Source organism: Bombus fervidus, chromosome 5 (assembly GCF_041682495.2).
Source record: "Bombus fervidus isolate BK054 chromosome 5, iyBomFerv1, whole genome shotgun sequence".
NCBI classification, from domain to species: Eukaryota; Metazoa; Arthropoda; class Insecta; order Hymenoptera; family Apidae; genus Bombus; species Bombus fervidus.
The window spans coordinates 6,437,265-6,458,558 of record NC_091521.1 but is presented as its reverse complement, the minus strand read 5'-3'; the positions used below and the strand labels follow the sequence as shown (position 1 = coordinate 6,458,558).

Sequence of the window (21,294 nt, the reverse complement as noted above, 5' to 3'; positions counted from 1 at the left end):
GAAAGGGCGTTGAAATGAATTAGCTAATTACTATACTCCGCTATGACGTCGAATTAATGAAGTATTGGCTGTTACTTCATCGTCATAGGAATAGGCAAACAGACAAACAATTTCATTACTGATAGATATCTAATTAATTCTGTCTAAGAATCGAGTACAACATTTTCATATATACTATATAAAAAAAAATATTTTTGAAGATATGATTCAAGGCAAACTCTAAATACAGGTAGTGTCTAATTGTAAGATACCATTGGAGATCTGTAAGATGTGATTTTCATTCTGTAATGAGTTTCTGGAAGAAAAATAGAATCTAATTATTGTGCAAGAATTTAACAGCTCGTAGAAGTGAATAACAGATCGGACACGCAACAGCTGAATAAAATATATATCAATTCATGAGGTTATAAGTATTCTGTGAATCTGTAAGGAGTAAGAATATATCGAATTTTTTTTGTGAAAACGAAAATAAATTTCTGCATTTCAAACTAAAACTATTGATTTTCATTTCTACCTTTATTAAGCATTTTTCATTATTACCAGTTAATATCACATTATTTCAAGATTCTGAATCTTTTCTTATTGAATGAACTTGTACTTTCATTATGAAAAGTCGGAAAATCGATATTCATAAAATTTATTTACGACACCTCGTGTTATATAAATCTAAAGTCGATGATATATTAGAATGATTGTTGAAATGTTTGCAAAACGCATAAATAACGCGAACAAATTATAAGCTCAATAGTATAAAAATATTGTAAGTATAAGATATGAATGAGATACTATTATAAATCAATAAAAATTATATTAATACATCTTAAATAATAATTTGAATAAAATATAACGTATCATCCATTAAAATACTATTTTGTAATCGATTCTTTCGCATTGTTGGATATGATTGCATGTAACTTGTTCTGGCCTTTTAAACGTAGATCCTGGACCAATAGATGTCGCCAGCTGTACAAAAGAGTATAGTGCTCCAGAAAAGTTCGATAAAAAGATTGGAAAATGCGTGTGTATAAAACCACATTTTATTAAGTGAAAGTGACCAATCCTTTTAACGTATTAACGGTTACTATTAAAACAGAACAAAAATCATTATAACTTGGAAAATATGTCGTGCAATCAATAGTTCTTAATACGTAAACATAATTTATGAAGTAATATATATGTGAGGATATTGAAATTATCAGATCTTTAGCTTTAAGACGATAGTATATTATCGAAAACATATTGTAGTTTTAATTCTTAATAAATTGCGTCAAAACATTTATTTTCTATGCTATCGTTATGTAATTTCTGACCAAATACTGACATCTAAATGGTGTTATTGATAAACCATCACTGCTTAATAAAAAGCTGTTTTTTACTACTATTGGCTTACACGTAAGGCTGTAGATCTAGTTGCAGCGACACAGGCATTTTCGAACGACATAACGCCACATGGGAACAGAACGCATGGTTTTATTGATTGTTTTGAAACAGTAAAATACACCGTAAACACCACGTCACCGTACTCGTAAACAATAGATCGGTATTCGTATAAGAGTTGCAGGATAGAACGACTGACGAACCAATCTGTTTAAATTTATTTTCGAATGGAATCAGCGTGGTGCGGAATGCGTGAACGTGACAGGTAACGTGATACAAATTCAGAATGGTAAGTGCACTTGAAAAAATCTGCTGGAAAAATTGATTTCAATCTCACAGGGAGAAATGAGCACGTACATGAAATATCGACGAAATTATGTCACTGCTTATCACCTTTCAATTTTCTGCTCTCTGTCCTGATACGTGAAAACGTAAAAGTAATATTAATATTTTATATTATCTATATTTTAATTGTGTACTATTTTATACGTATTAAATTTAATGTAATGTGAAAGAGATGTAGATGATTTATTAAACATGGGGACGAGTAGAGAAATGGATGTTATTTCTCATTATTATCGTTTCTGGTAAATTTAATTTATCATTGTACTATGATTTTGCTATTAAACTTCTTCCGTATAAGCTTTTATTTCCACTACACTCCATCATTGTACAGATTAGAGATAAAACAAGCATTTAACTAGAATCCACGGGGAATATATAAGTTTTACCCTACTCCATACATATGTTGTGATTGTTTAGGTTCAGAGGTCACATTTTATCATACGCAGTCAACTATACAGCGCACGAATTCTATATATTCAAAAGGAAACCCCAAGAACACTTAAACAGAGATATTGCATTAAACCATCTATTTGTGCAAAAATGATTTAACATTTGGCAATCATATTGTTCAATTTAATTTACATAATCCATTTTATAATTTGTATAACTTAACACAGAATAATCAATAAATTTATATCATTAAGTCTAATCTAAGCCTATCTAACTTCCAATAGAAACACTGAAAAAGTACTGTTTACGATAATTGTGGATTTTAGTACAAGTTATACTGTTACGATTTTTAACATAAATTTTATTTCTGTTTTTTTCGCACAGTGAATAATCTGCGAACATTTCAAAGTCTCAAAATTAGAACAAGAATCATTGTTTAAAATTATAATCATTAAATATTTAGACCAGTGGAATTTTGTAAATTCTAAGTTGCCTAGTTAATTTTTTCGGAAGTTTAATATATTAGACGTCATCACAGGATCATATAAGCACATCGAAGGTGTCACACGAAGCAAATCCATTGTCTGCCTCGTAGTAATTTCCCATATTGCGGAAACGAGTTAATATATTGACAGGTAACTCATCTTTCAATCTCATCCCTGGTCCAAAAGCAAATTACTCGACCGAAGCGAGGAAATAGCGAGGTCTGCATTGAGGGGGTCCTTCGTGTCCATGGCACGCGATGTCATATCACGTTATTGAGAGCTACTTGTCACTCCCTGCTTTGGCGTCATAGCAGGACAGGACGTCCATGCGGATCATTCAATTAATTCCATCTTTACTCGCATAAATACCGACGATAACCGTAGGAAAGTTCTGTACGTCTACCATTGTCACTTGTCATTTGAGCACCATGTTATGAATGTGAACGGCGAGACATCTAAACACGAATGCATCTAATTATATCTGATATTTAGAAATCACCTACATATCAGTTGTGTTAACAGATCACTATTCACACGACTGCATTCATTAATTATATGTAAAATGAAAACATTGACATTTACCTATTCTGTTCCTAGTTTCTGTAATATGAAATGTTTTAGAAACTAGTAATTAGTCCATTTTCTATTTATATTTTTTATTAAAAACGACAAATATAGCTAACTGATGTACATAATAATTATAATATTTATAATTTGCAAAAATTTGTCGTGTGTGATGTATAACATTGGATGTTCTTAAGAATGATTTTAAATAAAATTAATATAATTTTCTAAACGTTAGTATACATTTAAAAGGAATATGACTTCAATCCCCTTAAATTCACTACGCCACACATGTAATTTTTTAATGTATATATTTAATATGCAATATGAAACATGAAAATCCGCAAAGCAAAATCTTTGACATTCTATCAGTTCATTTTTATGAAAAAGTTTCTATTAAAAGGCTTTCCTAGATTTTCGAAGTAGTATGTTATTTTCATATATTTTATAAACCGAATATTGTATTAAATATGATAACTATATTATTATTAGTAATACCTTGCTCTTGTCCTATAACGTTACGTATTATAACAATTTAATTCACAAAGGAATTTTTGTGAACTGTATCAATAGTACAAATTCTGAATATCATTCATCATCAATAGACAATTTTGAGAAAGAAAGAATCTATATTTCTATGCAGTGGAACGTTGGATAATGGGCTCTTTCCCTGTCACATTCACTGCTTGATGCAATTTAATTTTGTTTGAACGTAATATAATAGGCAGTGTGCGAGCCATTTATGTGGCAGGGTGTTATAGATTATTGGCTCGACGGGTCGTGAGTCTCATACCATTTCTGTTAGGCATTCATTTATAAATGCCACAATTCTAACAAAGACCCTGATTGCGATGTTCGTAGATAGTCATCGATGCTAACTCTCCTTCTCCCTAGCGTAATGCGTTCTGGGCGTGTGCACGGCACGAACATCGCTACTTGAAATCAACTTACCGCTCTATCTGTTCAGCGCCCTCGTTAAATTCAAACAATAGCCTTTCTTTTATTCCTATACGAATACGAATTCTGGATTCGCACATATAAGAAGGTCCCACAAATGAGAAAATAATTTTTACCGAATACTTTCTACCGTATCAATTTTATGATATAAATAATATTGTATATAGTTTTGAAAAATTACCTTAGAATTATTCAACTATATTGTTTTCTAATATTATTACGCGATCTATTGGGTTGTGACATAAATGAGCCTCTCAGAAACCAATTTTACTGTTTATTAATTTCGTAATTTCATTATACAAGTATATGATTAATATACAATTCACAAGAAACAAGTGGCCATTCTATTCCTACGTTGACCCTGTTACGAAATTATCAATCACACGGTGCTCAATAGTTAACAAAGTTAGAAACTACTAAGAACCATTAATACCACTTTTATTACTTATCTATATTACGTTTAATTTGACCCTAGTCCATTACTAACTTTCCAAAACGATCCAATATTATTCCGTGAAATTTCATCGTTCGATTTATAGAATTCTTACAGATCGAATATATTTTAAGGCAACGTCTTCTGCTGGACTATAAAAGCTACCGTTTTTGCAGTGTAATGTACCCGTGTCGAACTAGAGAAAGAATGAGCAGGAGAAAAGAAAAGAAAGAGAGGAAGAAGGACGCGGCTGTTGCATCGTGGCAGCGCAGGAGCGCATCAACAGGATCTCGCTGGACCAAGTTGCTTCAACTACCAGTAGTGGGGATGATAGAACACGTGGTGGGGATATGCCGGTTAATGGAGTGGGGACACAGCACGAAGAAGAGACGAGTGGAGCTCCCTCTGGCGAATGCCTCGCGTCAGTCGAGCCGTGCATCGCGTCGCGGTGATGTCGTGTTGTAGTTGTGTATTTCGCGTATCTCGCTTCGAGTACTGATGACGCTTTGCCTACTGTGATTATGAGCGACGTGAATTCAGTGAAATCAAGTTCGACATATTGTTTCCGATATGTTTTGAAAGCAGTGAGAAGGAGCAGCGCGCGATAGAAATAACACGCAGGTTTTATTGTGAACGCTGGACCGCGTGCTTTCCGGCCGTGTCGGTCTTTCCTCTTTCGGAGTTTTCAAGGTTACGGTTTCAATACCGGCACGAACGATCCCGGAGACCGCCGTTTCTGTCTGCGGTTTCGGTCGTCCTCTCTCTGTCACTCACGTGTCCCTGTCGCCCATTCTAAAAAGAAAAAAGAAACTGGAATATACCAACTCGTGTAATTTTAACATTCGTCGATTTCTATTTTACGCGCGTAACTTGATATTTCCACGAATTTGTATCGTTTTTTCCCACCTATACATACGTGATGTGTTTCTTGTTTACTGCTCCATTCAACTAGTTCCTCGTTGAATTTCATCGGAAACAGTGAAGTTTTACTTGTAAGCAAAAGAAAGTATTTCTAACAGGAAATCGAAGAGAGGTTACGTTAACGATATAACATTAATGGAGCGAAACTGCTGGTAGTTTCGTGAGAAGAGACTTCAAGGTCAGGAAGGAATAACCACAAGAGGGACGTGTCGGTATCATAACAGTGTTGGAAGAAAAGAATTCTTACGATTCGACTGAATGTAGATTAGTGTATGTTCTGTGATTAAAGCCATATTGTTTGTTTGACGTCTTCCATTCTTCTGTGAAAGGTACGCCAGTATACATTGAAAACGTGCAAGTTTGTATTTATCCTTCGAACAAAAGTGCTACGAAAATCCCTAGCATTCGAAGTACGTATAAAGTAATAGTGGTAAATATCTGATAAATAAAAGATTTCTTATTGCGCGTGCTACATTATATAGGCTATAAACAAAGCCAATACCTAGCAGGTCGCGCGCAATAACATTCGTCAGTTGTAATTTGGTGTTCCGAATCGAGACACGTGCGTTTGAATCGATCGCGTTTAAAAGGATTAATACCTTGGATCGGTTGAATTTCTCTGCTATTCTCTCTTACCGACCGAGAAGCGTGCTTCGTGAAATAGAACGAGGCAGGGACACGGAGTACAATTACCCGCGTTTTTCTTTTAATTCTTAACTGTGCACCGAGAGAGAGAGAGAGAAAGAGAGAGAGGGAGAGAGAAAGAGAGAGAGAGAGAGAGAGAGAGAGAAAGAGAAAGCGACTCGTAGCAAAGCAGAGGTTCGCTTAGAAGCGTTCGAAACGAGAGAGAGATCGTATCGGCGCGTCGAACCAGTTCGATCGTCCGCGCCTCGTAATGAGCCGGGGCACCGCACGTTGAAGATCGAACGTGACCAGTGCAGTAACCCTCCTCCCCCTCGCACGCGTAGTCGATCGGTATTCTCGAAGGAGCCGTTAATCGAGGGTACCGCCCATTACAAGAAAAAGCAATCGGACCTGGGATCGGTTTCAGGCCGATTCGATAGCGAATATCATACGTGACTTCGTTCTTTCCCTGAAGACGTCGTCGTCGATCCGCATTCTTTCGAAGATGTCGCGGCGCGTAGTTTCAAGACAGAGCGCATAGGCAAGGAGGAGACAAGGACAGAACGGGACGAGATCTCGGAAAGGAAGTCGAAGGGAGAGACACGTGTACACGAGAAGAGAGAGAGCGGCGGGGGCGTGATAAAGCCCTCGCACTCCTCGCCAACGACAGACATGACGATGGCTAGCAACATTGTGGTTGAGTGGCTGCGCTCGCTTCACTTAGGCCAATATTCCGAGTCGTTCATCGACAATGGCTACGACGACCTTGAGATTTGCAAGCAAATCGGTGATCCCGATCTGGATGCGATCGGAGTGTTCAATCAAACGCATAGAGCTAGATTACTTCAATCGGTGAAGACACTGAGAGAAGAGGGTGCTGCGAGCGTTTACTTCACCTTAGAAGAAAGCAACGATTGTTTGTGCGACAATGTCAGCTCGAAATCTTCTAGAACGTCTTCTGAGAGACCGCTCAGCGATAAAGAAGCGCAGAGGGCTTCGCCAACTGCCAGCTCTTCGAGCGGTGGTCAGGAATTAACCAAGTTCGCGGACGAGTACGAGGAGGGAAAGGCGGAGCTCGTCAGAATCCCAAGGATGCAGCTACGGGTGCTGCTGCAGGAGAAGCTGAGGCACGACGGCATCAGGCTGGCTTGTCAACCTTACACAACACCGGTAAGTCAGCTTGTCCTTTTTCCTTTTTGTTCGTTTTTCTTACCCTTTCTCTCCCTCTTTCTTTCTCTTTATGGACGTAAATTTTCTTCATCGCTATACCTGACTATTACGTTTAAGACAAAGTTAGTTATTTGCTTGCTATGGTAAAAAATGCCACGAAAAAATTTACGGCTAGAAGCTCGGTACGATATAAGATGAGTTACATGGAATTCACGGAACTTTATCATCCTCGGAAGTATCTCGCTTTTTGATTTCTTTCCCTTCTTCCCTGAAATTTCTTTCACGTTTTTATTTTTAATTCCAACCTGTCATTGACTAGCTCATCTATAGTTTGTTGTAATAATAACTTTGCGATTTTTTTCACGGACGTTTATGAGGTAGTTTATTTCTTTTCTACTTTCTTTTTTATGTGTTATCTTATTTTAGATTAGATTATTATGATATGCATTGTAATCTCGTATTAGAGATATTTTGTTACAAATGGATAAAATAGAATTTGACGTACTCTTTAGAAACAGAGTATGTTGAGCGAAAGAAGTAAATTTATAAGGGAAGGCCGAATTAATAATATAATAATAAATCTATTTTTCTGAAACGATTGAAATGAGTAATTCTAACAATAAATATAATTTATGGGATAAAATAATAAATTTAATGTATATATCTATGATTCTATGATCGAAGTTAATAGAAAAGGCAGATTTATAAATTATTGTTAATTATATTAACGCCATAATATTTTTGATTATTTATGATCAATATCGGAAATACGAATCGAATTATTAAATTGTGAAATAACTATATGAATCAAGAGGATGTTTCAGAAGAAAAGCAAGATAATACAGAAAACTCGTAACCCTTGTAGAGACACGCCTTGAGAATGTAGATAATTCTCTGATTCATTATTTCGTTACACTAACCCCACTGCTTCGGATAAGACGCGCACTATAATTTTATACGTTCTACGATGTATATATGTATTCATTATATCTTTCCGAAGACAACGTGTAGTTCATACATTTTAACGAAACGTTTCATCATATTTTTGTTTTATATTTTTTATGAAAACGATGAATTAAAATAACAATGATTGAAAATAAAGAAATATATATATATTTCATTAAGGAAATTCTTCGTTTTTGAAGTTCGAATCGTTTATGTACTTTTAATATATGATAAATAATATGTGTAGCTTTCAAGTTCGATTGATTACCGATAAAAGCCTGTTTCAAATTTCTTGAAATTTAAATATGATAAAATTAAATATAATAAAATAAATATAAATGCGCGCAGTCGTCCTAAATACTGTATCAAAATTATATATTTATTTTGATAACTAGTACAAATTTTATTGAACGTTGGAGAAGATTTATTTACATAAATCGATTCCAATTAATATTTATAATCGGTTCATTTTTAACTATTTAACTGAATCACTCGATAGTCTACATTTAGGTCTTATAGCGAATGCTGGAATTAAAAGAGAAATAAGATAGCACGAAATAAAGTTTGAAGAATGTAATCGTATTGATTTTTAAACTTTTATTCATAACTCGCACATTTGTGTTATGTAAATTTAAGTAGAAAAAAGTAGAAAAGTGTGTGGTTCGATAATATTGTTTCAAAAATTGAAGTTATGCGACGACAAAGACAAATAACCGCATCTCATGCGTAATTACATTTTTTGTTTGTGAATACAAACCACCCGGAATAACCACAAGCTTTACGTTTTAAAAAGCAAACAATTTTAAAAAAGCGCATCATATTTTCATGCAGCAGTAGTTGGGAACGGTGTTTCTGAAGTTTCAATTGAAAAACAGCTAACGAATACAGAAACGTATTTTCTTATCTAAAGACTGCGCATTGAGCGTTATCGGATCCATATACATGACGTCCGATTAAATTGCATCAGTTTGAATTCTACTTTCGATGTTTTAATCGTCCCTTTGTCTAATTTTTAGATTAGCAAATATAGATAATTACAAATTTCTACTTTTGTCGTAAGCAAAAATGTATATGTGTAAGTTATAGTTGTATAGGTATTGTTTCCTTAAAGTTATTCTTATTGTCTCATCAACTTTCATAGGACAAAATGAGTGGAACTTGTAAATTCTTCAATTAAAATGAATTATACATTTTATTTACCTAAAATGTATTTAAAATTCGCTTGTTATTTTTTATAAAACTTTTTCTTGTCCTGATAATGTGAGGAATCATGTAAAAGAGTACGTAGTAAACGTAGCAATATATGTATATTTACAAAATGGACGTTAATGTTACAGCTACTTGTATAAATGTACAAAACTTCTTTACGCGAACATTCAAAATCTTTTGTTACCACAATTGAGAAAAGAAGGGAAATAAATAACAGATTCATCCGACAATCACGGTAACAAGTTACGTCGATCATAGTGTCGTAAACTAATAAATTGTATTGTCGCACCACGTATTACCAATCCGACTATTAACGAAACTGAAATTGAGCTAAAGACAAAGTACACAATTGAAATGATTATTAGAACGTGACTGTACCAACGCGTTGTATCACTGTCATGAATATGAAGCGTGGCCATATTATCGATTTGAAATAGCTTTAAATATGATCTTAGTCGCTAATGATTTACATGGCTGGACAACGTCTTTCCAGTATCTGCTTGTGTTAATTAATCGCGCGAAGAGCTGAGTGCACTTTGAAAAAAGAAATGTACGTCTGATATTGGTACATACTGTATAAGCGTGTGGGTAATTCTATCGTCGAGGATAAGTCTGCCATTACTTACGTCCGTTCCTTGACATTATGACCTCGTATTTACACGGCTAGGGCCCTATTTTACTGGTTTATGGTCGTGATGCTTAGCGCATTGGTAAAGGTACCGCGTAAACAAATCGTGGCAGCCGTCGAATTTGAATGACAAAAGGCCAGCTTTTGCGGAGACTGTAAATTACGTAGCAATTACGATTGTACCGCGGCCGAAAATTTACGAGCACGTATGCTACGTTTCGCATCCGCACTCTCTCCTATTGGTTTCCGAATTTTAATTCAATCCCATCGCAATGGATTAACCGCTGTTATTCCAGTATTATAATCAATTTTACGAATTTACGAAAAAATATTTGGGAGTTTTATGAGATGGATTTTATTGCTCGAGACTGTAAAAAGATTATCTTTATTATCCGGCCATTAATAAAGTTACTAGCTCGTAGAATTCCCTGAGTGTAGACTGATCGATAGATAGATATACGAATAAATTATTGATAGGAACATCACAAAAAGTTTGTTAGCTGAGAATACTTGAGATAATATTCGTACGAAAATTCAGGTAGGAGAAGTTTCGCAGATTGCGTGTTTCGTAATTAGTAGTATATATTGAAATTTAATATTGATTTTGCTTGTGAGTAAATATCGGTTTAAAACAAATTTGACAGTATTGTAAATATGCATATTTAAATATACACAGAGTTACAAATATTTATTACGCATATTGCAAACTCAAATATTTTGATATTAGTTTGATGAGAAATAAAACAGAATAAGTGTGAAAATTCTAAATTACATAGATTAATATATAGGTCAAATGATCTTTACATGATACGTATACAAAATTTGATACACAACGAGGATGTGAGACAAATAAATATTATTTCCGAAAAGAATTCGAGAACGCAAGTTTGTCTTTAAAATATAAAATACACGTGAAAAACATTTTACTCGTGTTCAAAAGAGCAAACGAAAAGTGTTCTAAACATCTTTTTTCGTTTCCCTGTACCATTTTTAGAGAAAATTCATTTTCTACATTAATACAAAGTAAATGTTATCAAAAATAGTACTTGAATAAGTTGTTTCGAAATATTTAAAAAATATTACAAAATAATAAGAAATAATAAAAATTTAATAAATATAAATAGTTAAATAACGTAGAACAATAAGGAAAAACACCCTTTATATTAAATTTTCCCTTGTGGAAGTGCTGGTGCTTGCGCGCAAATGATTGCAAAAGGCAAAGGAACGCAATAAAAATACCTGTTCTCTCTCAGAGCACGGTGGTCCGGTCGTCATCTGCTCCTTGTTCCCTCTCGATGCAGAACGCACATGTTCCTGTGGGCGTGCGTGCACGCGTGTAACCAAGGCTCTCTCGCGAATATATCGACCTTCGGACAAGTGATATGTAGGTACTACCTCCGGCTTGGAAGCATACTTTCGTATTTATTGGTCCAATCCGGAAGGTTGGATTTGTTCGACGCCTCAACTGGGTATCTGGTCAATCAACATTCCAAGTATAGGGACCACGTAGTCAATCACGGCACCCGCGATACAATCAGTGCCACTATGCGCCTATTTATTTGTTGTTAGCTGCTCTTTCATGGTACAACTAGCAGCTACACTCGAGAGAACCGCAAGGCAATTTAAGAAAACTTTATTCTCGGAGAATAATGCAAAAGTGTGCAGTACAGTTGTAGAGGTTACGAACGAAATATATACTTCCTTCAGAGTTAGTGAAAATTGGAGACTCTGGAATGAAATTTATTTTGTTTTTAAAAGTTCTGTTTATCTTGTACATTTTGCATATTTGTTTAAACAACATAGGTACAAAAGAGTTTATTTTATTTTTATTTGCATAAGTTTCCTGCATGTCAAAAATTGTTTAGGAGAACCGAAGTCGAGGTACCATTTTCTGTAAATAACAGAACATGGATTTAATACAATTAATTTCTAACTAAATGAAAATCATCTATTTATTATGAATTATTCATTGTTTGCTTGCAAGCACAAAGAGAGCTTTCATTGAAATCCAGCTTTGTTATCTCAGCTTGTATTAATGCATAATCCAAACATGGAATAATCAAGTGGTTGAAGTGTCATGTTGAATTGTATGGTGGGATAGCATAACGCGTGATTGTTGCTGAGACGCGAAACAGGAGAAATGCGCTATGATCGAGCAATTTAGTAGTTTCAGCTATTCCAGACAAGAAGAGAGAGTATGGCGACCGAGTTCATCGTATAGTATAACTGTACGCAGACCAGCAGTAATAGCGTTTAAATATTTGAGCAAATGTTCAATCGATATACCTATCCCTTAGCCAACCCCGTCACAGCTCTTTCTGAACCGTCCGTTTCCAGCTCCTTTCCTCTTTCTAACCCGTTCTACCTTGTAGGCGGCCGATCGAATACGTTTCCATGAAATATCAAACGCGACGAATGAGATTCTCTTATTCTATGTAGAAATAGGACTGTGAAAGAAAGGAAACACTATGTTTTAGATTTTGGACGATGAATATCGATATTCATCATTTTTCTTTCGTATAGAGAATGCAAATATAGATATCCCAAAGTAGAGATACGAGCAATTGCCGGATTTTTTAAAATGTTGTAATATAGCCTGTTCCGATTGCTTATGTTAGAATTAATTTTGTGTAAGATACGATTGACCATTTTTAAAAGAAGTCCTTTTTATGAAGATGTGGAATTATTTAATTATTTTTAGGATTATGATAGTTATACTAATTTTGCATTGACATTTTCTAATACTTATTTTAATATATATGCCCTTTTCTATGGGGTGTACGAAGCTTTTGTAGATAACTGTATATGTATATGGCGTTGCCTCATCTCATCATAAGAAGTAGATAACAATCCATTGCTACACATTGATATACGCTCTACTTTTAGAACACTACAATTTAACGGTACTGTCGTTTCATTAAAAAATTTAATGACGCTCTTATTACATTCTGTGGTGCACGAGAGAAACCATTCTATTCCAATCTTGGAAGGAGAAAGATATATTTCGTGTGATGAAATATAAATGAATATTTCCATGCTATATCACCCGAAGCATACATAACACGCATCTAGATCAGGAAAGTAATCAGGAAAATCTTGGATATTTGATAGGGCATACTGTACGTGTAAGAAATTTATGGTTTTCGCAGAAAGAGCCATTAATAATCTTTCGTTTCTTTCTCGATCTTCGCCTTCCTTCTTCCGCCTCCGTTTCTTTCCGCGATTTAACGATAAGATTTCTTCTTCTTCTGCTCGTATACGCGCAACTCTTCTGCATCTCTTCCCTCTTTTCCTTTCTTCTGTCGAAAGGAAGAAACATAGCTTTCCTCGACACCTGCGAAAGGCCAAGTTTGCCAAAACGTTAATGAAGTAGCATCGCTGCAAAGCGTCCTAATAAAGCACCAAGCCGTTCCGTTTCATTATAACTAACATTGTCCTCGTTGCATCTTAATGGTGCATAAAGAAAAGTATTAAGCATGATATTGCCTTCCAGCTGTACGTACACTATGCTTAGCAGAGAATTTAGTTTCAAACTAGATGCTGGATTTCGGCGTTTATGGCGTTACATGAAACGTTTTTTATTTTTATTAGGACGCGTTAAGAAAAATATATGGGAATGTTACAATAATCTAATAGTTACAATATTAGGATAGGTCAGCGGAAACGTAGTATTTTTTTTATTATCACATCAGCTACACAAAATTGAGTATTGGTAAAAGAGATGTAAGGTGGTTTTACTTTGAGAAATTAGATTCTGTTAGATAGCCGGGTCCCTTAAGAATGGAGATACTTATGATATTTATGCAAGACCACCATGATTTTTGTTTAATTTAGATTTTGAAATGATAATAGTTTTTCCAAGATACTTCCTGTAGTCTCAAATTCGTGATTATTTAGTAATTATCTTGAAAAATTGGATGATTCATTTTAAAGATCAATATCTATTCACTTTTACTATTTTTTTGTTTTCCATGTGTAGATTTAACAAAACATTTTTTACATTTATATCATGCTATTAAAAAGGTACAGCTATAAATTAAGATATGGATAATAGAATCGTTACTTTAATCAAGTCAAATATAAAGTAAGCAGATACAGCGATTGGATTTTATTTTGGACGAATTTAATCAGATATTAATCTACAAGTATTAGATTCGACTAGGAAACTAACAGAAATTGAGATTCGAAGAAGCACGAAATTGAACTTCGATCAGTGGCTCGAATCTTCAGCAGAGTGGCTCAAATCTTGATTAAAGCACCTGTAATTTAAATGTATAGACTTCGTTATTTTTCGTGCTGCCGAGAACATTAGAGAGACACGGTAGAAAGAACGTAGCAGTGAAATTGATCTTTTTTAGCTCTATCTTTTCCAAACGATGTCAGTCTATTTTAAATGAAATTTATCTTATTATATATGTTAATGAGATAAATATTCAATTATCGGGACAAAATTGCTTCCTCACTCATAAATATAGGAGTCTCCGATTACACACCCTGATAATCATTGATCAGGAAATCAATGTCTGTGCAATCGGAAGATCAGATAATTGGCGCCTGGATAATTGATCTTTAGATCACTGACCTTCTGGTACAATCGGTCCAACGTATTATACTACCTCATTAGCAAATAATTAATATGCAACTTTCATTCTACGTTATTTCAATATTAAAGAAATTTCGTACGTGGTACGAAGCGTCGCGTTGTTTAAAATGATATTTGTACAATAATATTTGTAAGGGATCCAAGCATTTGAAGTAATTTCATTTGTAACAGCTGTAGGTAATTATAATTTGTATAAGCAGTAAGGTAGTAAAGTACTTTAAAAGTTAAAGACTGTATTATAAGGAACATCAACAGCTGTAAATTATTAATAATTCCTATTACTGAAAAATACATTTGTAAGAAAAATTAATAAATATAAATTAATAATTAACAAATATAAATCTGTTCATAATTGACGATAGAGTAGTTTTTCCATGAAATGAGAATTGAGTTCGCACATTATTTGTATTATCAACGAAATTAGGAATAATTTTAACACTACTATATCCATAGCGCTACATCAGTATTATACGAGTATTAATTATTACTATACGGGATCGATATGTACTATTGAATTTTCTAATAACCACATTTTATTAATTCCTGACGCGATCGAAACTAGCCAGTCGTCGTGCTATTGAAATTATATATTCTCTAACTTAAAAAATATCCGGATAGTCGTAATAAAATGCAACAAAATGGACGAGCAACGTTATGGAGACGGGACGATGAAATTTTTGTTTAAGACGAGCATTACTTGGCACTTTAAAAATCTGTTGTATTTCGAGGTAATTTAATTGCGTGATAAAACGTTTTCCCCAAGCAAGTGTACGCGCTGTTTGTTGGTGATGCTTTCAATGCACTTCTCATTGCCATTTTCTTCCTTTTATTCGTGCGTATGACAACGACACAAGTTTCGCACGAGTGTCTGAAAAATGTTTAACATCGTAATGTCATTCTGCCTCGTTCTCATGATAATCCAGCCGCGAAGTAGTGCATACACACAAGCATTTCGCATGCTGAAGCGAGGCATAGGGAGAAGGGAGATGAGAACAGGATTACGTTAGGTCAACCGTGTATATACACACATATACATCGAGCGTGCTTTGCCAGAGTTGCGCGTATATCTCTGAATGTCCACGATGAGAGTAGAAATCCCTTTGGACAGAGAGACCTCTTTGATGTTTCTTTTTTGAACCCTCTTTCTCTTTCTCTTTATCTCTCCGTCTTTTTCATTTGCTTTTCACTCGAGTGTGGTCGATGTCCATCTTGCCGGTTTAATCTCCAGTAAAGATTCCTTCTCACCTATGCGCCGTTTAAACCACTCGATTTAAATAGACATTCAGGTAGTAATTTATATCTATTAGAATGAGTTAATCATTCCTCCATTTATTCATTCGAATACCTGTTTTCACGCTTCACCCTTAAAGTATTTCAATCTTATTCGGTTCTAACATTAAAAATAAAATTTTGAGACACGTTTGTATGATGATATTTATTACATGTTTTTTTTAACTTCATTTCTGTCAATTATGTAATTACTGTCAGATATATGTTCGATATTTTATATATATGGTACATGTAGAAGCAGTTAAATTACACCTTTCTTATAATTGAAAAATATTTTTTTCAAATTATAGAAGTTTCGATTACAAGGAATATAATCTAATGAAAGAAACTGATCTTTTGGGCGGAATCGAGGTTTTTTTAAAAAGATTTACATATGTCAATCTTTGTGCTAATATGATTATCATATTAACACTGCACAAGTGTAGTTTTGATGATAAATTTGACAAATACATGATATATTATTTATTAATCCATAAATCTCGGAGCGAATTACTATCCACATGATGTATCATGGCATATTGAAGTTACAAATTAAAAATTAATTCACGAGTATTGTATGACGCACAATAATTATAAATACTACCTGGGTATACAATATGATTTAAAAATGTTAGCCAGTTTTTCTGCGTATAAATAAAACGCGTAACCCATCTCGTTAGAAATTCAAAAGGTTTAATCAAAAATAGCTGTATAAATTTCCAATTCCATTTTATCTGGATCAATTTCACTGGGCTTTGTTTTCGACGATGAATCAAAATCCGTATATCGAAGTAGCACGATGCTCATCAGTTCTGGGTAGGCTATACCTTCTTCGAACAATTTGCTCACTCCGCAAATTGGGTGCAATGACTACTTATAGAATCGTAGTTCACTGTCCGTTGGGTATCCCAATATTGGGCTCTGCAGCAGTTAGAAAATCAGATAGGACTGAAAATAAGACAAGGAAAACATTGGACGGATAATAAGAGGGAAAGGTAGGGGACAAAGGGAAGGAAATGAAGAGGAAAGAGCGCGTAAACGTACTGTAAGAACGGAACGCTTATTTACGAATGCATTATCTCGTCAGTAATAACCTTAGGTACATTAAATTGCATTACGCGCAATCACTGAGGGAGATAGAGGAAGTTTGTCCTTCCGTGTATGTCGTCTTTGTGCATTAATAGAATTTATTCGTTTCCTAGCTATTCTTTCACCCATTTTCTTTGTTAACTAACGATGACATAGGAAATAATTATGCGAAAGTAGAAAGCAACAAACCGTTTCTTAACTGTTACTTGAAGTTCATTAATAAATGACATTGTGTAATTTCATATCGTGTAATTGTAATTTTATATCGTGCATATGTGTAATTTTTGAAGCTTTATGTTTAAAACAACAATAAAGGGATTGCAATACATTCATGTTTCTCTATCTTAATAATTATAAAATGGAGTAGGTTGAAAAATTCCGTTAATTAACAATTCTCATATCATACGTAGACCTGCGTTCGCTCTAACTAACTTTGCCATTTAAATCGCTATAGGGAAGCGTAGAAATTCGAGTGCAAACGTATGATTACATTCTTTCTTCGCTTGCGTACATCTACGAAGCTAAAACACCGTAGAAGCATTATATCTGTAGTGTTATATTAATAATATTTCACCTCTAACAAGAAAAAAAAAGAGAAGGGGCTTATCAATAAGGTAAATATCACAGCTGATCGAATTAACAATCCACAAGACATGCATTTGTAGAATATAACTAGGTTCGTGTCTCGGTCTACTAACTTTAACCACCTAAATCACCATACTAATACGTAGAGCATTCACAATGGTACCTATACAGAAAGACGAATCTGATGTCTGATAACCATGGGATAACATCAAAATTTAAGTGTAAATGTACGAGAACATTTTTTCCACCTGCATGGATCTACATGAATGTAGCTAACTAACAATAAGTAGAAGCATTACCGTACGGACTATTCCCTCATCGAGTTGGTAGGCTGGCACGCAATGCATGCAGCGCTATCTAGGCAACATTAAGGACTCGCCGGGTTGTATTACGGTTGCCTGGTAATAAACATGTTTAATTGCAACGCTAATGGTGCAGGCGGGGAGCGTAGCCCAGTCTCTTGTCCCTGTAACAGTCTAAAGCCATTGCGTCGGCTTTGCTTTCCGCCAGAATGCCATCGTTATTGGTAAAAGGAAAGGAGGAGAGAGGGACATCGTTCGTCGATGTTTCTATGGGCGATCGATCGCACCGGAAAATACGATCAAACCGATCGGTGCACTGCGTTCTTGTTCTAAAAGCTTCACCACCACGACGTTTGCTCGGTTATCGAGGGGGTTTATGGTTCGTCGAGTGTTTGTATTCGTGGATCGTTACCAACACCGGAAGTTTCCTGTAACGATGGCAATAATTGTTTCGATAGAAGCTGCGGTGAACTTGGTGGCCACGCTGAAAGTGAAAGGTGTTCCTCAACTACGGTTAACTTTAAGTTAATTTCCTTGCTAATACGTTATCGATATTCGTTAACGGTACTTGACTCCTCGCTTCTTCGTTTTTCCTTGTTAAACGCTTTATTAGGCCAAACTTAGAACGTAGCTATCGAGTTTTCAACGTTTTATCGACTGTGGTCGTCTTTATTAGAAATAATGGTTACTAGCGGAATTTTGTAAAACGAGAGAGAAGGTTGGGTCGGTTTCTTCGAATTATTGTTTCTTTTAAATCTATTAAGATGTTATAGATGCACTCTTTAACTCGCTATCGTGAGCATTTATAAATTGCATTACTTATTTGTTTTTAGCTTTTACACAGACATTATTTAAATAGGTTGAGTACTTTTCTAAATCTAAGTGGTACACGTCTCTACACAGAAGTATATTCATGAAAGCAAGTTAGGAAATTTGAAATGAATTTCTCTTTTAGAATAAATTAAACCAGGTTTTTTCTGTGAAGAATAATTTTGCATAATGTATCTACATGCTGCATTAAAAATATTAGCGCTGGGAAAGATACAAATATAGCAGTGCATACTGTACTCACAGTTGTGCTCAGTGAAGTGGAAGAAATGCGATCTTAAGTGATTTGGCTCCATAGTGCTCGACTGTTATCGGGTCCGGTATATCAGTAGCGTTACGCACCGAATGCTGATAAAATCAGTAGCAGACATGGCACTCTTATCAGCAATGACCGATCGATCGTCCAAGAGGGTAGGACAGTCTGAGGTCTGGATCCACTGTGAAACAAAAGCATAGTCTCGTTAGTGGGGATTAAGCGAGACCCAAAGTAAGGAAGCAAAAAGCTCGGTGGACTAATGCCGAAAAAGGGGAAAACGGAACGAAAGAGGATCTTATGGCCAATGGATAGATCTTTTTGCAACAAAGGTTCCAAGTTTCGAGCGTGATTGCGATATATAGCGAAAAAGAGATGACAAAGAGTCGACTAATAGCCGAGTGTGTAACTTTTTGCAACCTGTAGGAGATTCAACATATAGTTTAAACTATTCGATAATTAAATATAAATATTTAGAATTAACGTATAAAATATATTAAATTTTAGTTTAGAAATTAGAATAGTTCTAATTTGGAATTTTGAAATATTAAGATTAATTTATATTGTGTTCTACGCGATAAATAATATAAATGACCTTTATCACGTAAAAAATAGAAAGTGGCGTAAAATAAAATATTCTAAAATTCTAGATTTGAAATATAAGACTTTGAAATATCAATTATGACATTTTTATGGAAATTTTGACGTATAACGCAATAATATATAATAATACTAGTTGAGACTTAATATGAAGGCAGCGCGTATTTACCATACTTTCAGTATAGATAATCGATAATTTTCAAACAATTGTTTCGAGTATTTGATCGGAGTTTTGTATTATGATCTGCTAACGATGTGTTTCATGCATATCATTTGTATGCTGATATGATTGATTCAGTACTCCGGAAGAATAATTTCCTTTATCACATCGATGTTTTATGTATGAAGTAATGTCTACTAAATCAACTCGTTGCCTGTTTTCATTGTAATCAAAGATCATCTTCGATCATTCTTCTTGCTGAGTATTTTTCAGTATAAAATTCTTAGTAAGAAATCCAGAGAATTGTAAAAACTACAGTCTACTATTATTTCAATACAGCACGCTGCTATTCACATTGAGGTATGAAATGAAGACAAAGAGTGCACGTTATATTTCACAAATATGCAATGTAGTATTAGAAATATCCATGTCAAGTACAGCTCTACATCCGAGAACAAAGGATTAATTTACCTTTGATATAAGACCGTTTTACTGTCATAAAATTCAAAAGGCATTTCTGGTTGAAGTCAAGCCCATGAAAATGAAATGTAAAACCTAAGCTGAGATTGTATCATTAGAAATTAAATATTTTTGTGAAGAAACTGTAATTTAAAAGGAACTAAAAATCTATTAACTAATTTTATAGTTAGACAAGTAGAATATAAATATATTTCTCATATATTTCAAGGTAATAAATATTTATAATGATTGCAAAATTTTATTCAGATTATGCAAGTTTTAAAAATGTTAAGACAATTAGTCATTGATTCAAAAATATATACCGAATATCTTTACAATACAGAAGACGTTTAGAACCAAAATAGGTGCAAAACTGACCACATTTCACTTAATAAAAATAAAACAGAAAGATATCTATATATACACGAAATTTTATAATCGTGCTTTGTTACGATACATTGTTAGAAATGCTAAATTGAAAGCGTTTAAAGTATTTTAAATGAATGCACGAAATGTACGTACAGCCGTAAATACGTATCAGAGATTAAACTGTAATTAAATTATACACTCGCGAACATTTTGCATTTTCTTTCCTAGATCTTTCTACTTCTGTATAGCTTTTCATAGTTATTTGTTTAAGCCTTCCGTAGATTATTCCAATCTTACCCAAACTCTGTCTCTTTACGTGTATAAACTCGTTTGTGCAAAAGAGATGGAGGTTGGTTGTAGAAGCGAAATTAGACACTGCTTAGAAAACCTAAATAGTTTGACCCAAATACGGAATGCCTGGTGGCAATTCGTGCGGGATATGAAGTCAGATTATGTACTCTGAAAATTTCGCCTCGTTCGAGGCGTATCGAGATATACGTGTAATGGCTCCATTGTGAGGAGGATCGAATTGGCGCGTAACGGCGTAAGAATAGTAGCAAGTCGGGAATCTTTAATGCCATTCCGTTAACCGGCCATGAATTATTACCGTTTCCGGGATAGTTTCGTACGAGGCTGCACACAATATATCAAGCTCCTTTAACTTCGTTTCGCGGGCAAAGCATCGACCAAAGACTCAGCTGCTACTGCCTGGATATCTCTCTTACCAAG

The 21,294-nt window shown here is 34.6% G+C and overlaps 1 protein-coding gene across 4 annotated transcripts in view; it reads left to right on the top strand.

Annotated features, from left to right (window-relative positions):
- The first annotated feature begins 4,926 nt into the window (after positions 1–4,926).
- LOC139987801 (uncharacterized) overlaps positions 4,927–21,294 on the top strand; it is a 374,903-nt gene continuing 358,535 nt past the window's right edge. Inside the window, exons 1-2 of one of the 4 annotated variants that reach the window (XM_072004497.1) lie at positions 4,927–6,191; positions 6,238–7,266. In XM_072004497.1, coding sequence (XP_071860598.1) covers positions 6,769–7,266 — 498 coding nt within the window. In that variant the 5' untranslated portion in view covers positions 4,927–6,191; positions 6,238–6,768. Of the gene's footprint in view, positions 7,267–21,294 lie in introns of all 4 variants that reach the window. The other 3 variants (XM_072004496.1, XM_072004498.1, XM_072004499.1) reach the window with 3 other exon arrangements.